Below are 17511 nucleotides of genomic sequence, written 5' to 3' on the forward strand. Positions count from 1 at the left end.
TAGTAACTAATCTTAAAATAGTCTCAGTTTATGTTACTAAAGTACATGGAGTCAAATGAACGGCTCCTTTCACCAATGCGATTCTTTTACCAACGTTCACCAAAGAGTCGTTCGTTCGAAAATGACCCTACATTACTAGACATTTGAAGCCACACGCGCTTCATTCATCGTGGAGAGAAGACTTGATCGTTACATCTTTTAATTTCTCCAAGTCAAGTTTTTGAAAAGGTAAATCTGATATATTATTCGAATGTTAAATTTCAAATAGTTATGTGTTATGTCGTGAGATGTAACGTTACCTTTGTCCGCTTCTCAAACATTAAATCAGAACGATTGCTGCCGATTATGGTATGACACGTCTATGGTATCTACTGTGTACTGTAGCTATACAGTTTCTATTGTGTTATTACCGTGTTGCTGCAACTGCATCAATACTGTAGTGGCACACTAGCAACTGTATAGCTAAAGTGCTAAGTACGGAACGAGTCTACTATGACTTTTCGGTAATTAGCTAGCCAGCTACTGATTTGAACGCAACAGGTGTTATTTCAGTGAATCATGTTCGCCATAGTGACTAGATATAGTATGTTACCGGTAATAGTGAACCTGCCTGTATGTTGTGTGCAATTATATTTTCTTTCTGATATTTACCGAAACAGATAGAACTGCCTACTTTGCCTTTGACCAGGTCAGCATCACTTTGACGTCATCCTCGTCATGTCTAAAGGCACAGTGGTTCTGGCGTACAGTGGAGGACTGGACACCTCCTGTATCTTGGTCTGGTTGAAGGAAGAAGGATATGATGTAATCACTTACTTGGTAAGGGGACTTTTGCGTGTGTGCCTGCGCGTGTGCCTGCGCGTGCGCGTTAAGATGTGCAACAGTGGGACCAATATAACTTAGAGTCGGAGAGCACACAACCATCCAGTTGGGGCCCTCATTTATTGTAGATCTAGCTACTAGTCTAGGAATTTCACTGGTGTCCTGGTCATGGCAGCTGAACCCTAAACACTCTGTATGTGTAAAGGAGGGATTAATTCTTCATAGCAATGATTAACCCCCACAAATGTGCTATCAGACTGTATAATGCTTGTGAAAAGCTGACTGGATTAATGTTTTGCCTTTAGGCCAGTTTAGAACTGCACACTATGCAGGTTTTCCTCTTTGTCTAACTCTTTAACCATCGGCTGACTACTGAAAGGGTAGGGGGTGGTTTTTGGAATGGAATTTTTACAGGGAGAACAAAAAGGGGTGCCGCTGTACGTGTATGTGACCAGTTTTTCTGGCTGACATTCCTTAAATCTGCTCGTTGTTCTATGTTTTAATAGAAACCCCTACAATTAGCCAGGCAAACAGTCAGAAAACCGCAGAGGCAGACAGAGACGGGCACACTTACAGACTCATTCTGAGACTTTTACAAACAACAAACCTTTTTTTAATACCTCCCATTCTGACCTCTGTGTCATGTATTTTTTTTTTTATCAGTGCATCATCCATAGGTAGAACTGCTATAAGCCTACCTCAGTTAGCCCCAATTTCTATATAGTTGTGGTATAATTAAGTACAATCCTTTTGTTGTCTTTTGAGTTTTTACTTATTTGGATATATGTATATTTATTCTACTTCTGATAGATAATGGTAACCTCATTTAACAGATGACACTGAAAGATGATAACTTCATAAAGAAATGTCATAATACAGGTAAAATAAGTACACCACTAGCTTCAACAGCTATTGTTGCCCCCTTCTGCTGAATCTGTTTCCTGTGACTGTTTCTTTTAATTGCTCTCTATGTGTCTTTTACATCAACTGGGAGGATTTTTTGCACACTCTTTACATTACTGCTTCAACTGTGACAAGGGCTTTCTTGCATGCACAGCCTGTTTGAAGTCCCCCCACAGCATTTTGACATAATTGAGATCTGGGCTGACTCAACCATCCCATAACCTTTCTTTATTTTGAGCAATTACGTTGTAGTTTTGTTTGTGTTTTGGGTCCACTGTCCTGTTGCAATGCATGTTCAGTTCAGCTTTAGCAGTTTGACAGATTCCCTGACATTCTGTTCTAGAATTCTCTAGTACAATATGGAATTTAAGCGATTCTCTAATCCCCCACAGTAAATTAACATTACTTTATTGAGAAATTAATGATAGGCAAATATTAATAAGCAAATGTGACAAAAAACTAATTACGTTTTATTGTAATAATAATATGCCTAGACTTGCAGGCAATAGCTAATAGATAAGTAAGTAGCTAGCTATGTGATCTGATACCAAAGATTAGCTACTATAACTAACACCACTCTTTGAATATTTTAACTAGCTGGATTTGCTAGTTAGCAGATACTAGTGCTGTGATATTGCTAGTTTGTTCATTATTATTTTGGAAGTTCAGCATTTGGGTAACAAACAATTGTTTTGTTAGATTCGCGGACTACGAAACAACAGATCCGAATTTCTACTCCCGTCACCATCTAAGCATTGTGCTTAGGATTTTTTCAAAACAGATAAAAACTTCACTGGTTACAACCTTCAATAGCTACGTTATAGGAATCCTAAAATAACAGTTCTGGTGGATCTTAGGATTTGTTCAGGATAGACAAACACTTTGCTGCCTACGTGATTCTCTCGTCTTTTCACTAGACGAAGAAGTCAGTTATCGTCACCATAGACATAATAAAGAGTAGACGCCGCATCGACCGCTACTTCCTACTGGCGCTGACGAGCCGCGGGGCCGCCATTTTGGACCGGTCAGCTGCTCCACTCAGTGTAATCTGTTTTGGCCGGTGAAATGAGATGTCAGCGCATTTAATTAATCATACCTCAGTGAATACCTTACTGATTTTCACGCGTTTTTTTTTGCTGCAAAGGTCATACATGTAGCTATGATACAGGACACATGGTTCGGGGTATTTTAATATTCATAGTGGGCTTAACAGTAATATCATTTTCTGATATATGATATAAAGTGACCAGACGTCCGAGATCAAAACTGGGAACATTATCCCCAAAAAGGGAGAAAAACAGGGACATTTCCAGTTTGACTATCATTCTGATTGATACACCTAATGTGTAAATAGGGGCAGTAAAGTCATATATTTTTTTAATTTCGCAGCCCCCCTCCCAACATACACACACAGGTCCCAGTACCAGTACTAAAATAGCAGGATGAAATGAAAAGTGACAGTTTTTATTTAAACTGCACATTTACTATGTTGGAACTCCCTAGAAAAATCTGCAAACTTAATGTAGCAATTTTCAAAACATAGTCACAAAGTGCTTTACAGAACCCAGATGGAAAGAGATCAGGGTTAAGACAATCACAAACACAAAGACATAATGTAAAGATACATTTCACTATACACAACCTCGCAAACCCAGTGTAAGGCAAAGGAGACCAACATTTGGATTCCTGGAGACACACACCATGAGGCTAGAGTTCATGAAACACAAACAAACAGAGGTATTTACAGACCCACCAACACTTACAGCAGTATTCACATATAATGTGACAGACCATTGTTTCCAGGCAGTTTTAAGCCATTGCTTTCAGTTTCAGTGTTAATCTTGTCAGAATGATGACAGATATGACATAAAGATACTATGTGTGATGAGTAAGGTTAAAGTACAGATATAAAGCTTAGAATTAGTTTTGGGATGCCAGAATTTAGGATTAAAGTCTTGAATTGTCATGGTACAACACACACGCTCTAAAACCCCGGAAAGAGGACAGTTTTGCTTCTTCCTCGTGCTCCCTTTCTGCAGTTCAAGAGAGGTGAGTTTGGCAATGTGGTGCAGACTTATTTTGAGAAACACAGACACAACCAATGACAACAAGTCAGACTGATGGTTGTCGATGCCAATCTGTGTCTCCTCAATGTGTTCCTCAACCAAAAAACATCCTCCGTTCCAATCTCCTCCTGGACAATGTGTATCTGTCGACACCTCAGGAGCTTGCATTGGTGAAGCTTGGCGGATCACCCCCTCTGCAGCTCTCAGCACCTTATTAAAATAATAATTAAAAAAAAATACATTATATTTATATAGCGCTTTACACAGTGCTCAAATACACTTTACAAAACAGAGAAAATAAGAATAAAGCAACCTTAGTATACAAAGATTTAAAGAATAAAAATAAAATTAAAAAAGCCTTCACTGAGCCTTGTGATGGAATAAGGGTTAGAAGGTGGTAGCTCTTGTCAAATGAAGATGGTACAACATCTCTGACCAAGCTCGCACGGCACACATCACAGGACAGTTTTCGTAGAATCTGCCAGACTACAAACCCTGCTATGTAGACCAGAGCATTTGCCACCAGACCACCAAACCAAGTGGGGAGATAACTGTGGTCACACACAAGGGCTAAATGTTGGCGAATGGAGATGGGTGCTCTTCAGCAGTTTCAGGAGAGGACATCTCCACAGCAGACAGGGACACAGTGTTATCCTGGGCTGCCACATTGCCTGTCTCACCAGGTGAGGCACCACACCGAACCATCAGCCGGTGGAAGATGGCCTGGAACTGGCCATGGATTGGACTGCCGATGGATTGTTATTCCAGCCGCCTCGTATGGAAAACAGGCACACAATACATACATTACTCACAAGACATAAAGCTATTCATTAATTGTAATTAAAAGAACACCAACCCTACCCAATGCTCTGATTGAATTAAATAGGAGCTCCAAGCAGTTCAGGAATCATCAGCATCACACGTCGATATTGATGACAAATACGATGACCGACAAGTACCTGCAAAATAAAAAAGTTTTATTACTCTGATCATGGCGAAAAGACACCCCAAGAAAGCCCCATGTGATTTTGTTAATACAAAGCAGTAAAGTGGCTATCACAGGGGTGCAAACTCACAGAGAATGAAAATGGTAAACAGCAACCAGGGCAGATAGATAATTAGTTTGCATCCATGTTTTTAGGAATGGGATCAGTTTCCTGTTTAACTTATACAGTATACTTGTACACAAAGGAACATTAACTTGGAACAATGTAATTGCAGAACTGGGATAACTTGAAAACAACTCATGCAATACCTACCCTTTTGACACCTACATGTACTTGATGTTGTGTAATACATACCATTTAGAAACATCTAGGACCTGAAAAACACACTGAATACAAGATAATGCCAACCCAAACAAAACTGCATATTGAAAAACATTTAAACAAGATAACATCATATCAACATACATACCAATACATATCATTTAGAAGCATCTAGGACCTGAAAAACACTGAATACAAAACAATTCAGACAAACAAAACTGAAGCGGTTAGGAGCATCTTAGGAACACAATGCATAACAAAAACACAGCAGTACTACTTTAAGTTGTGCTAATTTCACATGACAAGAAAAGTGTAGCTTGTGTGGCCAAGCTACTTGGTAAATAAAGGAGTTACTACTACTGAAAAGTTCCTTGACTCTGGAAATAGTGAAGCTACCACCAAAATACTAAGTTACTAGCTAAGCTAGTATTGCCCAACACTGATAATACTGTCTTTTATTTATATATACGACTATATATGATACAGTCTGTGCCACTTGTGTAAAATTAGCTGGCCAATGTTATACCAGTAATATTTGTTTTATTTCTACAATAGCATTCTTGTGTCAGTTGTAATCTAAGCCAGTGTTATGGAATATGACTAATCAAGTCTCAGTTCATAGCTGGGTGAACACCGGCTGGTGCAGAACAGTAATATCAAAGAACCTTGCTCCTTCTCAAATCTCTGGTTATATTCTAGTCACAAAATATAACCAATAGTACGGTAATGTTAAATCTTACTTGTGAAAAGTAATCCACCGAGCCCTGCTTTCGATGGTCCGCCGATTTGAGCAGGAACATGCTGCACAGTGCTCTGGCATCGTTGCTTCTGCTGCTACGCAACTAGGAGTACGACAAAGATGGCGGCCGTATTTCTCGCGCCCAGCAGCCAATGCGGGGTCTACTCTTTATTATGTCTATGATCGTCATCTATATTGATAGATACTGTATCAATGTCACGAATGGCTATTAGATGAGAGCAGCCCATCCGGGTACTTTGCTTTCGCGTCATGCTCCCGCCCCTTTTGGGGGGTAAGAAGCCCATTAAATTTGACAGGCGGTGAATACAAAGTCCGTCGTCTTTGCCAATTCATTTATACAAAATAGGAAAACAATATTTCTTTTTAGCTATTAGGAGCACAAACACTATGGCCAACAATTATTTTATGTAGTTATATAGAGAAAACTCAAGAAATAGGGTTTGAGTGTCCATTCAGTCTGCCTCCATCAAAGTGTACAAACGACCCAACCTAGTGGCCGGAGTTGTCATATCCTAATATATACAACTACCTTATTGAGTCTCCATGTAATGTATTTATGACATCTGTCACTTTATTTAGCTGTTTTGGTATTCTTTCCAATGTGACGTTACTGTAAACGAATTAAATCGCTAACATGTTTAGCAAGGTAACTAGCTAGCACCCTGCAACTTAAGGTAGCCTACAACGTACAGTATACAATAATAATTCCGTCCTCACCCCGTCACATACAGTTCACATATACATGCAGGTATGTACTGCTCATTGATGCATCACATTATAATTAATTTGAGCGCAGTGCACCAAATTTAGACACACTTTGAATTGGGATTATTATCGATATAACGATTATCATGACAAAATCACATCAGGGAAGTGAATTTTCAGAATATTCTATGTACTGCCTTTTCAATGCAGCATCAACATTAATTTTGACTTAAACATAATTAACTAACATGTGATTAAGTGTTTGCCACATACATAAACTGAACGGGTCCCATAGTTGACCATTGTCACCCTCTCTGGGGATGGTCTTAAGCCACATATCTCTTCTGCTGTCTTTCGAGTAAAGAAAAGACTCAACTAGTTTTTTTTCCTTTCTCTTATTCGATGCGCAAAACAAAACGCAGCAGGTTTTAGGCATGGTACAAGCAATATTTTCAACTTTGTGCTGTTGTCTTCTACACTTTTACAGCTGGTTGTCCCCCAAAAGGGGGCCTGGTCGTTCGGACGAGAGGATAGTGACGTATAGCTCATCTATGATCTCATCTATAAGGTGTTAAAATGGCCAGTGGCAAAAGAGGATTTGTTCAGGATAGAAAAAAACGTAGCTGGTTACAACCTTCAGTAGCTGCGTTATAGGAAGCCTAAAATAGAAGTTTACTGTTATATTGCAACTATTTCTGGTGGATTTTCGAATTATGTATTTGGATTTGTTCAGGACAGACAAAATCGCTACACGATTCTCTCGACTTTTCACTTTATGAAAAAGTCAGTTATCGTCACCAATATTGATAGTTATTGTATCAATGTTATTTACGAATGGCTAATAAGCTGTTAAAACGGCCTTTGGCAAAAGCCATATAGTTCATAGATGCTATTTGTGGTGGAGGTAAACTTAATAAGAAACGTTACTCAGTTTAACACAATGGTTAATGGTGTCTAGCAACACAATCAAACTCGCTATATATGTTATACCAACTTTCGCAAACATATAGCTTCCTGGTGTAGTGGTTAAAGACACAGCCTCTTATGTGGGTGTCCTGCGTTTGAATCCAAGGAGGGCAATACAAATCATTGCATGTTATTGCGGGCCGGCTGAACTAGGCTTGCCTGGTTTCTTTTTTGTGGTGTACTTAGCATCTACTGATCTGACCAGCCACAGTTGTGTACATACACCGATCAGCCATAACATTATGACCACCTGCCTAATATTGTGTAGGTCGCCAAAACAGCCCTGACCCGTCAAGGCATGGACTCCACTAGACCTCTGAAGTTGTGCTGTGGTATCTGGCAAGACATTAGCAGCAGATCCTTTAAATCCTGGAAGTTGCAAGGTGGGGTCTCCATGGATCAGACCTGTTTGTTCAGCACATACCACAGATGCTCGATTGGATTGAGATCTGGGGAATTTGGAGGCCAAGTCAACACCTTGAACTCGTTGTGTTCCTCAAACCATTCCTGAACCATTATTGCTTTGTGGCAGGGCACGTTATCCTGCTGATAGAGGCCAATACCATCAGGGAATACCGTTGCCATGAAAGGGTGCACATGGTCTGCAACAATGCTCAGGTAGGTGGTACGTGTCAAAGTAATATCCACATGAATGGCAGAACCCAAGATTTCCCAGCAGGACATTGCCCAAAGCATCACACTGCCTCCGTCGGCTTGCCTTCTTCCCATAGTGCATCCTGGTGCCATGTGTTCTCCAGGTAAACGACGCACACGCACCCATCCATCCACGTGATGTAAAAGAAAATGTGATTCATCAAACCAGACCACCTTCTTCTATTGTTCTGTGGTCTAGTTCTGATGCTCATTGTAAGCGCTTTCAGCAGTGGTACAGGGGTCAGCATGGGCACCCTGACTGACCCATATGTAATAATCTGCAATGCCTTGTGTGTTCTGACACCTTTCTATCAGTATCAGCATTAACCTTTTCAGCAATTTTAAGCTACAGTAGCTCGTCTGTTGGATCGGACCACACGGGCCAGCGTTCGCTCCCCATATGCAACAATGAGCCATGACCCTGTCGCCAGTTCACTGCTTTCCCTTCCTTGGGCCACTTTTGAAGTACTGACCACTGGAGACCGGTCATCTAGCTATCACCAGTCATCTAGCTATCACAATTTGGACCTTGTCAATGTTGCTCAGATCCTTATCCTTGCCCATTTTTCCTGCTTCTAACACATCAACTTTGAGGACAGAATGTTCACTGCTGCATAATATATCCCACCCACTGACAGCTGGCATGATAACGAGATTATCAGTGTTATTCACTTCACCTGTCAGTGGTCACAATGTTATGGCTGATCGGTGTACATACACTGTTGATAGTTACAAAAGATGATACATAATAAGAAAAGGAAGTGCTTTAAAATGTGAAGATAGTTGACAGGCAAGAAAGCTTCCTGCATGTGTTCTCAAAACTCCCTAAAAACCTGTTAATCAGGTTTATGTTTTGTTTCAATTAACAGTGAGTCTGGTATTTAACTTCCTCGTTAAAAACTTCCTATAGTCTAGTCCTTACCTGTTTCTAACAGTTGGTCTCGGCAGCTTAATGTTTTGTGTCCTGTGGCGTTAACTGTCATTATCTGATTCATCCGCATTTTTGCTCACTCCTTTGGAAACTCCTTTGCTAACTGACAGAGATCACTGGGAGTCCAAGCCCTATGGACAGTCATAGTCTGATTGGAGCTATGAAATCTATCTTATCTATCTTGACTTTCTTATTCCACGTGCTCTGGATCCACATGCTCTGGTTTAAACACCAATTGGACTTAGCCGATGGCAGCCCGCCCACAGCTCCAGTTAACTTCTCCACGTGGTCTTTTATATTCCGGGAGCGTATGTATAGAGAGGTTGGTAGGGAAATGTATCATTGTCCCCATTTTCCCCGCTACACCCTTCCTTTCCAAATAAGGGGTCAAGTCCACTCAGTTTCTGTCTAACTTTTACTTCACATGAGTTGGTCTTTTCACTTTATAATTTACCAGTCTATCAGACATTGTGCTCTGTGCTCATCTGCCTTTTGACTAAGGGCAACCCCATCAAGTAGTCATATTTTGGCCACCAAATGTTTTCATTTCAACACAATTTCTCAACGCCAAATATTTAATGATTAAATTTCTTTCTGCAAAACATAGGTTTCAATAGTATTGGTTCCCCTAAAGAATATTTTATATTAAATAAAGTGGCATCTTTTATGAAATGCTATGCTGTTAATTGGTCTCAGTATCCAGGAACTGTGTTAATGCCTTTCACCATTTCCTGTTTCCCTGGGGTGTAAATATAAGGTTGCACCCATGTAAAGTCCTTTTGTCATCAATCAATCAATCAAATGTATTTATAAAGCCCTTTTTTCAACAGCAGTTGTCACAAAGTGCTTTTACAGAGACACCCGGCCTTAAACCCCAAGGAACAAACAACAGTAGTGTTGAATTTCAGGGGCTAGGAAAAACTCCCTAAGAAGGCCGAATTTTAGGAAGAAACCTAGGACACAGGCTCAGAGGGGTGACCAGTCCTCTTCTGGCTGTGCCGGGTGAGATATTAAGAGTCCAATTGGAATAATTAATACATTTATCTGGGCTAAATCCAGAGTCGATTTAAAATTAGACTATACATTATTAGAGTAAAGTTAGAGTAAACCCAAACAGCTCTTAGCTGAAAGGAGCCGTATGGTTGTTGACCTCTACAGATCAGGTAAAGGCTGATCTGAAAAATACATGAACAGTTGAAAATACCACTAAGCACAAATTCTGGACTTAAATCCAACTGAAAACCTGTGGTCTGAATTGAATAGCGTGGTCCCCAATTGGTAACCTAAGACTATCAAGAATCTTGACATTTGCTGCATAGAAGACTAGTCCAAGATCCCTACCAAATTGTACGTCAACCATGTCAAACTTAGGAAAACTATAGGAAAACTATCAGTGCTGTTATCCATTCCAGGGATAGACATTTCCTGTGTTTGAGAAATTACTATGTTGTAATGAAAGTATTTGGCTCCCCCTTACATTTGAGCACAAAATATGACTAATTCACCCAAACCCTAGATTTGCCAAATCCAAATTCCAGTGCACTCTCTTGAAAAATTAATTGGTCTTTAATATACTACTCTCTGACCCACTATTTTAAAATACAAATCATGTCTCACCTAATGTTTATATTTCACCACCTATTTTTGCATTTCAGTTTAATCCGTCAATTGATAAGTTTGTAATTCACATCCAATTATTTCCTCACAGTTTATTTGTCTGTATATTTAAACATTTTATCACTTTTCATTAGATTTTGTTACCCACTCCCAACATTGATTTAGTTACCTCCCTGCTCAGTGTGGACATCTCCAGGCAACAAGGGCTTGGGAGTCAACCCAAACCCCGTACCCTCATGTCTAAACACATACTCGATGACCAAAATCAGCTAAACAAAAACATTTCCGGTCATTTTCATAATTATTTAATTACATTAAAGTTAGGGATCCAATGTTTGTCACCATGTAACAATGGACAGAATTTGCACAGAAAGAGAATTACAGACTATTGCTGAGTTCTTCGTTGATTACATGCATAGGATAAAGGTAGTTGCTAGCCTAGTTCCTTAGATAATTGTAGCATCTGTCCCTTTCTTATATAGTGTGAAGTTATGGGGGCCGGTAGCCCTTGGTGGTGTCCTCTGGAATGTGGTTGAATAGAAATGGGATGTAAAACCAAAGGTTTGGAAAACAAAATGTTAATTTATTAAAAAAAACTAAACAAGGGTTACACGGAATATAACATTATAACATTCTATTATATGTCATATATGTTATAATATGGCTTATTACTTCGGGAAAAGTCTAACATGCTCTAATCAGCCTTTCTGTATCTGTTGTGCCTGTTTATCTGTTCCCTCCTGTCTGGCTGCATCTGGGAGTTGCAGTTTTTTTTACTGGAACCATTTTGTTGTAGTGCCTCAGCCAGCCAGAGGGACTTAGCCCACCTCTATCACCAGACCTCCCGTGACATCACAATAGCAAGGAAATAAAAGGGTGAGATCAGACTTCATCCTGTATAATTAATTGACTTATATTCTTCTACATTAGCTTCGCGTTTAACACCATAATTCCCACTTTGCTCCAAGGCAAGTGAATGAAACGAAAAGCGTGTCAAAATCTAGTTTCTTCACAAGCTCTCCAAACTGGGAGTGCCTGAATCCACATTCAGGTGGATCACAGCCTTGCTGTCCAACAGGAGGCAGCACGTGAGGCTGGGGAAGCACCTCTCTGACCCCCTGACCAGCAGCACCAGCTCCCCTCAAGGCTGCGTCCTGTCCCGCCTACTCTTCTCCCTGTACACCAACAGCTGCCCCTCCAACCACCACTCTGTCAAGCTCCTGAAGTTTGCGGATGGCATCACCCTCATCTGATATATTTCTGATGAAGACGAGTCCGCCTACAGGCGGACTCCCAACATACACACACAACCCGCAACTGGACAAATCTATAACCCCTCCCCACATACACACACAACCCTCAACTGGAACAATCTATAACCCCTCCCCACGTACACACACAACCCTCAACTGGACAAATCTATAACCCCTCCCCACATACACACACAACCCTCAACTGGAACAATCTATAACCCCTCCCCACGTACACACACAACCCTCAACTGGACAAATCTATAACCCCTCCCCACATACACACACAACCCTCAACTGGACCAATCTATAACCCCTCCCCACGTACACACACAACCCTCAACTGGACCAATCTATAACCCCTCCCCACATACACACACAACCCTCAACTGGACCAATCTATAACCCCTCCCCACGTACACACACAACCCTCAACTGGACCAATCTATAACCCCTCCCCACGTACACACACAACCCTCAACTGGACAAATCTATAACCCCTCCCCACGTACACACACAACCCTCAACTGGACAAATATATAACCCCTCCCCACATACACACACAACCCTCAACTGGACAAATCTATAACCCCTCCCCACGTACACACACAACCCTCAACTAGATATAATGAGTCTACACACCCCTGTTAAAATGCCAGGTTTTTGTGATGTAAAAGAATGAGACAAAGATCATGATCATGTCAGAACTTTGTTCACTTTTAATGTGACCTATAATGTGAACAATTCAATTGAAAAACACACTGAAATCTTCAAGGTCGAAAAATTTAAAAACTTCAGCAGGGCTTGGATGTTTTTCTTAGTAAGAAAACGCTTCTGTCTTGCCACCCTACCCCATAGCCCATATCAAGAATATGGGAGATTGTTGTCACATGTAGCCCTAACCCTGCCTGCATAACCTATCCTTGACATAAACTACTCCCTAATCCTGCCTGGAGCCGACGCTACTCCCTAACAGAAGCATCATATGTATTAATACAAAGAGTAGTCGACAGATTTAAAGACCGGTCACATCTGTATCCTTGAAACATCCGCAGCAGTACCATTAGACGGAGAATGTAACAGGACACAGAAACAGCACTAAGGGTATGCAAGCTTATAAATCAGGTCAGGGCGAATTTCATCACATTTTTTAAAATGGGTAGGGCAGGTCCCCTTGTAACTCCTCAGGCAGGCACCATGGTTTTGTAGTGGATATAAGCTTTACTGGTAGCCAGTGGAGTGTATGATGGAGCAGTTTGGCAGAACTTGGAAAGTTGAACATTAGACAGAATGTATTATTCTGGAAATGTTTTTGCAGAGGTTTGATGGTAGAGTGTTAGGATGGTTTATGGTTGAAGATCATATATGGTTGAAGATCATATATGGTTGAAGATCATATATGGTTGAAGGTCATATGCTCCTGCCATTTGCTTTAAAGCTGATGTAGGTGAGAGTGTGTCATGACTGTTTGCCTGTCTGAAAGAATATGTCTGTTTCTACATGTCAGCCCTCTCTGACAACAATCTCTGTCCATTGAGACAACCATTCATGGTTGAAGGATAAGCTGTACTTTTATTTTTTGATCAGATGTAGCACTTCAGGCATTCAGGTCTAATAATTTTATTTTGGTCTTATCCAACTAGAGAATCTTTTTCTTCAGGTTCTCAGTCATTTAGCTGGCATGTTATATTCCTGTTACTCAGAAGTGGCTTCTGTCTTGCCCCTCTACCATAAAGGCCTGATTGAAGGAGCGCAGCAGAGATGGTTGTCCTTCCGCGGGTTCTCCCATCTCTGCATAGAAACTCTGAAGCTCTGTTGGAGTTGCCATTGGGTTCTTGATCTGTCCCCTGACCAAGGCCCTTCTTGCTTTTTTATATATGTCCTTAGATCAATGCCTTTACACATTCTATTTCTGAGATCTACGGAGAGTTCCTTTAGAGCTCTACCGAGATCCTATTTGACATGGTTTTTGCTATGAAATGCACACTTTAAGTGTGGGACCTTATTAGGACAGGTGTGACATTAATTGGTGTGACATTTTAACATTTCAACTGTTATGGCAGATGTTCTGGATATTAATGTGCATGAGATATTTCAGTGTTTTCACTTTGTCAGTATGTATGTGTTTAAAATGTGTTTACAGGCCAATATTGGACAAGAAGAGGACTTTGATGCTGCAAAGAAGAAAGCAGAGAGTCTTGGAGCAAAGAAGGTAAAAACATAGATTCAGTCATGGAAATCAGTCTTGAACATTTCTTTTTTTGTTATGGTATACATTTTTTGGTGTATGTTTATTCTTTTTACTGTCATTTTGGTCATTATTGTAAAGCCCCTACATTGTGGTTGGTCTATTGACAGTTCTCACATCACAATTAAAAACTTTTAATACAGTGGGGAGAAGAAGTATTTGATACACTGCAGATTTTGCAGCTTTTCCTACTTACAAAGCATGTAGAGGTCTGTAATTTTTATCATAGGTACACTTCAACTGTGAGAGATGGAATCTGATACAATTGTATCACATTGTATGATTTTTTTATAATTAATTTGCATTTTATTGCATGACACAAGTATTTGATCACCTACCAACCAGTAAGAATTCCGGCTCTCACAGACCTGTTAGTTTTTCTTTAAGAAGCCCTCCTGTTCTCCACTCATTACCTGTATTAACTGCACCTGTTTGAACTCGTTACCTGTATAAAAGACACCTGTCCACACACGCAATCAAACAGACTCCAACCTCTGTTTGATTGAGACCAGAGAGCTGTGTAAGGACATCAGGGATAAAATTGTAGACCTGCACAAGGCTGGGATGGGCTACAGGACAATAGGCAAGCAGCTTGGTGAGAAGGCAACAACTGCGCAATTATTAGAAAATGGAAGAAGTTCAAGATGATGGTCAATCTCCCTCGGTCTGGGGCTCCATGCAAGATCTCATCAATGATCATGACGAAGGTGAGGGAATCAGCCCAGAACAACACGGCAGGACCTGGTCAATGACCTGAAGAGAGCTGGGACCACAGTCTCAAAGAAAACCATTAGTAACACACTACGCCGTCATGGATTAAAATCCTGCAGCGCACGCAAGGTCCCCCTGCTCAAGCCAGTGCATGTCCAGGCCTGTTTGAAGTTTGCCAATGACCATCTGGATGATCCAGAGGAGGAATGGGAGAATGTAATGTGGTCTGATGAGACAAAAATAGAGCTTTTTGGTCTAAACTCCACTCGCCGTGTTTGGAGGAAGAAGAAGGATGAGTACAACCCCAAGAACCCCATCCCAACCGTGAATCATGGAGGTGGAAACATCATTCTTTGGGGATGCTTTTCTGCAAAGGGGACAGGACGACTGCACCGTATTGAGGAGAGGATGGATGGGGCCATGTATTGCGAGATCTTGGCCAGCAACCTCCTTCCCTCAGTAAGAGTATTGAAGATGAGTCGTGGCTGGGTCTTCCAGCATGACAACGACCCGAAACACACAGCCAGGGCAACTAAGGAGTGGCTCCGTAAGAAGCATCTCAAGGTCCTGGAGTGGCCTAGCCAGTCTCCAGATCTGAACCCAATAGAAAATCTTTGGAGGGAGCTGAAAGTCTGTATTGCCCAGCGAAAGCCCCGAAACCTGAAGGATCTGGAGAAGGTCTGTATGGAGGAGTGGGCCAAAATCCCTGCTGCAGTGTGTGCAAACCTGTTCAAGAACTACAGGAAACGTATGATCTCTGTAATTGCAAACAAAGGTTTCTGTACCAAATATTAAGTTCTGCTTTTCTGATGTACCAAATACTTATGTCATACAATAAAATGCAAATTAATTACTTAAAAATCATACAATGTGATTATAGATTCCGTCACTCATACCTATGATAATAATTACAGACCTCTACATGCTTTGTAAGTGGGAAAACCAAAAATTACAGACTTCTACATGCTTTGTAAGTGGGAAAACCCACAAAATCGGCCGTGTATCAAATACTTGTTCTCCCCACTGTATTGACATTCCTGAGCCTTCTCCTTTCTGTCCTGCAGCTCAGTATGGAACAGTGACTATAGTTACATATCTGCATGTTTTAATAAATCATCCAGTGAATCGTCATGCTTGACCATGATTTTAGACATACTGCATGCCCTTTATGAGTTTTCTTCAGATTGCACAGCTGTGATCAGGAAACACAAGTGGAGTCTGCTTTCATTGATCTTTGCTTGTTATTATTTATGTTGACTTGATATGACATGGAATATGTTCCATGTGTAGGTGTTTATTGAGGACCTGCGGGCAGAGTTTGTAGAGGAGTTCATCTGGCCGTCAGTTCAGGCCAACGCCATATACGAGGACCGCTACTTACTGGGTACCTCGGTGGCCAGGCCCTGCATCGCCCGCCGCCAGGTTCAGATTGCACGCCAGCAAGGTGCCCAGTTTGTTTCCCATGGTGCCACTGGAAAGGTAAGAGGTCAATTAATGGGGAAGCAAAGGGAAGGACATTGTCTATAGTCCAGGTGAATATTTGAGCTCTGGAAGGCAGATTTTTGACCTGATCATATGAAGTTTAAACAGACCCCTCCTTTGTTTCTGTGTAATTCAACATATGTGGTGTCAATACAGTTAGGCAATGTTAATGCCGTTGCTCTCAAAGTGTGCACCACATATATTCATTGTAATTTCATTCAGATTTGTTGATTTTAACAAAACATTAACTAGCTAGCTAATCTTTCTGCTGCTCACAAGCTAATGTTATATAGTATCTAGTGTGTTAATCAGAACCATCCACTAACAAACAAAATACTATCAAAGATGAATTTCTTACTTTACTTATTACCCAAGAGGTTAGATGAGGTAAGAACCTACCAATTTGAATAGCAGAGCTTTGCCATAAACTGTAACATTTGTCATTAACTGTGACATTTTATTAGATCAATGCCCTGACTGGGGGGTGTTGACTGGTACTGTATTTTAAATATCGAACATAATTAAATTTCAATGTGCCAGTGATCATACTAATATAGAAGTATTGGTCAGGAGTCTGAGTATTTTTGTGTGGCATTGTATATGGTTTTCATATAAAATTATGGCATTCCAAAAACTAACACAATGTTTATTTTGAATTACCCAGGGAATGTTCTCCTAACATTAACAAAAGGGTTAGACACAACATTTTTAACAACAACCTCTGAACATATCAGGTGATACAATAACACAATGTCATATTTCGATAACATCCTGGCACAACAGAATGTATGAGCACCATTCTGGGTATGCTGTTTCAACCTCAGGCATATAATCATTAGCTTGAGTTAAAACTAGGAACTTACATTTTTGATGACTATCAGAAGCTTTTTTCTTATCAGAGTTGCCTGTACAAATGTTATCCACCCCTGTTTCAAACTCACTGACTCCTATGAGCATGTTTCTTCAGTGATGCTTTGTAACAGATGCATAAACAACCATGCCAACAGCCTGAAAGTGTTGCATACAGCAGCTGCAGCTATTAGCTTGGGTAATTGTGACATTACTAGATGTACGCAAAGGCGAACGTGGAGGGAACATCCATTTCTCTGTTAACCACTAATAACCACA

At 40.6% G+C, this 17511-nt stretch overlaps 1 protein-coding gene and 1 long non-coding RNA gene across 3 annotated transcripts in view; one reads left to right on the top strand and one right to left on the bottom strand.

Annotated features, from left to right (window-relative positions):
• Window positions 1–96: 96 nt before the first annotated feature.
• The window catches only part of ass1 (argininosuccinate synthase 1), a 41745-nt gene continuing 24330 nt past the window's right edge, over window positions 97–17511 (top strand). The window contains exons 1-4 of one of the 2 annotated variants that reach the window (XM_010877797.4): window positions 97–228; window positions 660–819; window positions 14086–14154; window positions 16192–16380. In XM_010877797.4, the coding sequence (XP_010876099.1) occupies window positions 718–819; window positions 14086–14154; window positions 16192–16380 (360 nt within the window). In that variant the 5' untranslated portion in view covers window positions 97–228; window positions 660–717. The remainder of the gene's footprint in view (window positions 229–659; window positions 820–14085; window positions 14155–16191; window positions 16381–17511) is intronic. The other variant, XM_010877798.4, reaches the window with a different exon arrangement.
• On the bottom strand, window positions 3852–5374 carry LOC109616621. The gene is made up of 3 exons (XR_002197836.3): window positions 4653–5374; window positions 4286–4563; window positions 3852–4001 (listed from the first exon to the last, which is right to left on the bottom strand). It is a non-coding gene; the product is annotated as an uncharacterized LOC109616621 (long non-coding RNA).

Source organism: Esox lucius, chromosome 14 (genome assembly GCF_011004845.1).
Source record: "Esox lucius isolate fEsoLuc1 chromosome 14, fEsoLuc1.pri, whole genome shotgun sequence".
NCBI classification, from domain to species: domain Eukaryota; kingdom Metazoa; phylum Chordata; class Actinopteri; order Esociformes; family Esocidae; genus Esox; species Esox lucius.